Genomic DNA, 5,122 nt, shown 5'->3' with positions numbered 1-5,122 from the left:
AGAAAGCAGTACGTTATATTCATATTTTCGCCACTTTACCTTGTTGTCAGTCTTTTCTGATGGAAAACTGAACCCGAACTAACCCTTTAAGTCACTTAAGTCACAATAACACAATGAGGTAGCAGCAGAACAATAACTCCCGTGTACTGCGAGGTAAAATTACTATTTTTGTCAATGGAGTCTGGTGGCGAGGCAACGTGGTGGAAATATTCTTAATAAAAGCGTAAACTTCTCCAAACTAAAGGCGTGCAGGCCGCCATCTACTCCAGTAATACCTGAGAAATACCTCATACAAACCAACTTTTAATGAACAGCTTAAGTAAAGACAGACGTGGCTCAGTTTTTATTTTGGATGCAGTTTATTGTAAATCAGTGGAACATCAGCAGGTTTCCTCTGTGTGAGTCCAGTCCAGCTTTAACCCAGCAGACTGGTGCTACTGGTCGACTCCCAGTGTGAACACTGAAGGTGAGTGTCGTCTCTCTGGTTAAACAAATTCTAGAAAACTAAAACTAGCACAACAAGTTCTTGACGAGCCGTGATCTGGATCAGTTTCTGATGAGCAGTGTCCGGGGTCTTTTTAAGGATTATTAAAAAAAAAGTGATTTTTGTCTTCAGTCGCGCCGTCATAAAGCGTCGTAGTCGTCGTCGTCGTCTTCGTGCTTCCTCTTCAGCGACTCGGCGGCGGAGTTCTGCGACACCATGTTGGTGGTGATGAGGATGTTCTTGGAGCCAATCAGAGACGGGTTGATGAGGACGTTGGAGACGGGCGTGGACGGCGTGGCTGGCAGAAGAAGAAGAGCAGCAAAAGTTATGTTTTCTGGATGTTGTTGGCAGCCATTTTGATTTATTTACATTGTTTTATGTATTTAGTAGCTCATTTTATTTTGTCCAAAACACTTTTGAAAATGTTGATTAGATAAACAGCAGCTTTCTTCACTGAACTTCTGAAATAAACAAGTAAACAACCTGCTGGTGTGGGTGGTTGAACCCAGACATTTAACTGGTTCTTACTGGTTTTGGTGGTGGCCGTCTGAGAGGGCGGTGGGATCTGTACGGTGAACCTCTGGCCCGTCAGAGACACCGGAGTTCCGACTTTACTGGTGACAGACTGGACAGATGGAGTTCCTGTGCAGAAAACACGGGTCAGAACATACTGGTCCTGTAAACACACACTGGTTTAACAAAGTCGGAAAACAAATCTTCACCCTGGATGACAGACTCACCGATTGTCGGTGTGCTCGGTCTGCTGGAGACGGCGCCAACACTGAGGCGAGGTACTGATATCCTGCCTGCAGACGACGACACCTGGAGGACAATAGCACAGCTCAAAGAGTCAATTTGGCAGATAAAGTCAAAATATTACCTGAGATACATAAAAGTTTTTAAAGAGTTTTTACCTTTTTCTGAACGGACTTGAGTCTGTAGTTGGGCGCTGTCAGACAGTAGCGGTCTGGAGGAAGTCGAGGTCCAGTGTAGGGTTTGATGAGCGGGAGAGGAGTCTGATTCTTCTGCCTCGCCACCTCCAACAGGAACTGAACACAGCAGAGGTCGAGCTTTCAACAAACTAAATTCAACAACAACTTAAACACAGACTGCCGCTGACTGTTTAAACAACATTTATAATTAAGTTTACGGTTTTCAAAAGTTTTTCAAGGCTTCACAAACACTAAGAACTGCATTGATTTGGTGATTAACTGCTGAGCAAATCAACGGAAAATTAATCAACTATTTTGACAACTGATTTATCGTTTTTTCTTGTTTTTTTCAAGAAAGAAATTATGAATTTTTGACAGTTACAGTGAAGACAAAGTCCAAAACAAACAAAATGGGCAAACAGAAAAAAAAAATCTTGTAATTACAGGCATTTATACACATTCACAAATTAATCTCTTGCATCAGAGACTCCAACTGTTAAAAACCGACAGTGTTAATAAAGAAAAAGAGACACAAGCCGACGAACATCAACTACCAGCCAGAATGGACACAGTTCAGACAAAGACGTGATCATTATCATTCTTTGACAGGAGTGTGAGGATGGTGGGGTCTTACGTCTCGTGGTGGCGGCGAGGTGAACGACTGGTCCATGCGGCACTGGATAGCCAGTTTGATGTCGTCGGCGTCCACGCTGGACTTCTTGGCATGTGTGGCGTAGATTTTGGCGTCCTCTATGATGGTCGTCACATATCCTGTGAACAGAAACAACAGCTGAGTGACTTTATGTGGATGGTTTTACTTTGCCTTCCTAAGATCTTCACCTCCTTTGAAAGTTGTCATGTTTTGTTTTGTTTCACAACCCTGATTACAGAAGAGTCGTGACGCTGTGTAAAACGTAAATAAAATCAGAATGCCATCATTCACATATGAACTGTGTTTGTTGCAAACTGCTGCATTTGGTATTTTACCGCCACCTGTGGAATAATGTGAAACTCTAAACAACACAAACAAACTGCCATCCAGCTTCATCTCCATCACAAATTCAGCTGTTCACATATAAAACCAGTGTCGTTGACTCACTGTAGGTGAACTCCAACATCTGGTTGATGACTCGGGGCTCGTACTCGGTGATCCCCATGTCCTTCAGGATCTGCATCATCACCTGCAGCACACAGTGACGATCCACCATCAAACAACATGATGACAGCAGGGTGAAGAAACATGACATGATTTTAAAATTACTGATTAATCTGCTGACTGTTTAAGATGAATAAATTCATTATTTTGCCTAGAAAATGTGAGAAAAATCTTCACCACAATTTCCCAGATCCCGAAGTAACTCTTAAAAACTAGGCCTCCGAGATATTGGAAAAAAAATGACACTGCCATATTTTGGTTGTCTGCGATCTATATCTCAAGATGACTCTCTCTCTCGGTGAAGACGAATCATTCTGTAATGATGGCATTACCTACAAAATCACCTCCGAGTTATGAAACAACCACACCAGGCCCTGCTTTGTTCGATAAAAAGACTGATTTTGGGTCGTTGTGCATGAAGAGCCTGCACGTCACTCACAATCAACAAACTCACACGTATCTTATAATCCTTAAATCAGAGTAGAAAAACTGTAATATTACTCAGACGTCTCTTGCAGATTACTCGTGGAAAATGAGAACCGTGCAGGTTTTTCTTCAGTATCAAGCAGCAAAAAAGTTGTAGTACGACATGTTTCCCCACTTGACTTGCTCATGTACATGATGATATATTGCAGCCCTACTTCAAATTGCCTCTTGTCTTATCAACAGTCAAAAACAAAAAATGACAGAAGAAAAGCAGCAGATCGTCACATTTAAGAAGCTGAAACCAGCAAATGTTTAATGTTTTTACTCGATAAATGAATCAAACAGTTACTTGATTACCAAAATAGTTGTCAACTAATTTTCTGTACATCAGCGAATCGATTTATCGTTGCAGGTCTCAGTTTCTCAAATGTGATTTCTAATTCATATAATCATAAATTGAAAATTTTGGACAAACAATCAAGTTGAAGATTTCATCGTAGGTTCTCAGAAGTTGTGACGGACACTTTAACTATTTTACAAACCCAACAAACACAGACTTACTTCAATAAATACATGTATTTCAGTATATTTATTGTTAGGACTTTAACGGTTTTTTGTCCTCCTGACTGCTGTTTTCATGTCTGAGCAGCAGAGTGCTATGTAAATAAAGTTAAAAATATATATTTTATATTTCTATGAATAAAGGTCAAATCATTATAAGTGTCAGTTTTGTCTCAATTTGATTATAATCATTATTCCATCCAGTTATTAATCATCTTCTGTGTTTTACATCATAATACACTGAGTATCTTTGGGTTTTAGCCTGTTGTTTTTTCACTAACTGTTAACTAAACGTTTACGTTATTAATCTAATAAACTAACAGACAAATAAATTCATAATAATAACAGCATGTTTTATCTAAACACACGTGAGAACTGATGTTAATAAAGGCTGAAGGACTCCAGATGTTGCTGTTAAACCGCTGGAGCATCAGGATGTGTCCGCAGACTTGTGGCCACATAACGTTAGTTTATGTGTCACGCTTCACACTTGTAGGACGAACAGCAGCATATTATCACACCAACCTCGTGTAAACTGAGTAAAAAACAAACTAAACATTTACTGATTTAAGTCAAACTCATGTTTCGATTTCACCGAGACACCTGCTACTCATCGTCCCTCTCTGGGGTCAATTTACGGTGTTGCGGTGTCCAAAACTCGGACAAAACTTGCTTACATGATGTTTAATGTTAACAAATCCCAGCGGCAGTTAATTTCAGAGACAAAAATAAGGAAACTGCGAGAAACAACCACAAGTCCCTCCTGTTTACACCCACTTCTGCATCGGCTAATGGCTAGGCTAAGGCGCTAGCCGGTGGCTATTGTTATGAACGGTAATCCGGCGCTAACGTTAGCTAACAAGCTAGCTAGCTACAAACGCATCGGCTGTTTGTGTTAATGGTGGATTTTTAATCAAAACCACGACCAGAGTGGATTTAAACTGCAGCTTGGTGACGAACAAACTCCAAAACCTGCTGTTTGGTAGCGTTACCTGCGCGTCTTTAGGGATGGTTTTCGGAGCAGACATTTTGATTTTACTCCCCGAAGCGCCTTCGCTTCTTCTTCTACGGTTTCAGCTCACGCAAGCGACGCCTGCTGGACGGGCTGCGAACTCCCGCGAGATTATCCGGCAGGTCCGAGATTTCAACACTCAGAATAAAAACACTAAAAACCTGCAACGAAGAAGAACTGCTGATATAAAAGTAGAGTAAAAATACTGAAGTAAAAGTACTGCACTGGAAATGTTACTTATCAGAACAGGAAACTCTATTTAAGTATTAGAAATAAAAGTAATCCGTTTTAATATTTGGCCTTCCATTAAAAAGTCTCAATCTGTGAAGTAACTAGTAACTAAAGCTGTCAAATACTTGTAACGAGGTAAAAAAGAAAAAAAAAAAGTACAATTTTTCCCTCTGAAGTAAATGTGTAGTGGAGTAGAAGTCAAAGCAGCGTTAAAAGACTCCAGTTAAGTACAATTAGGTAAGTTCTTCAGTAAATACGCTTATTTACATTCCACTACAGGTAAACCTCAATAATTTTTATTAAAAATAATTAATATATAC

At 40.1% G+C, this 5,122-nt stretch overlaps 1 protein-coding gene across 1 annotated transcript; it reads right to left on the bottom strand.

Moving 5' to 3' along the window:
- Nucleotides 1-340: 340 nt before the first annotated feature.
- On the bottom strand, nucleotides 341-4,630 carry taf9 (TAF9 RNA polymerase II, TATA box binding protein (TBP)-associated factor). Its single transcript, XM_073479364.1, has 7 exons — nucleotides 4,552-4,630; nucleotides 2,516-2,597; nucleotides 2,051-2,187; nucleotides 1,399-1,533; nucleotides 1,225-1,306; nucleotides 1,013-1,126; nucleotides 341-782 (listed from the first exon to the last, which is right to left on the bottom strand). The coding sequence occupies exons 1-7, from the start codon at nucleotides 4,585-4,587 to the stop codon at nucleotides 625-627; spliced, it is 744 nt and encodes a 247-aa protein (XP_073335465.1). The 5' UTR covers nucleotides 4,588-4,630; the 3' UTR covers nucleotides 341-624.
- Between the last annotated feature and the right edge of the window lie 492 nt (nucleotides 4,631-5,122).

The sequence above is a fragment of the Pagrus major genome, chromosome 13, assembly GCF_040436345.1.
Source record: "Pagrus major chromosome 13, Pma_NU_1.0".
NCBI lineage: Eukaryota > Metazoa > Chordata > Actinopteri > Spariformes > Sparidae > Pagrus > Pagrus major.
This window is presented reverse-complemented; position numbering and strand designations above follow the sequence as displayed.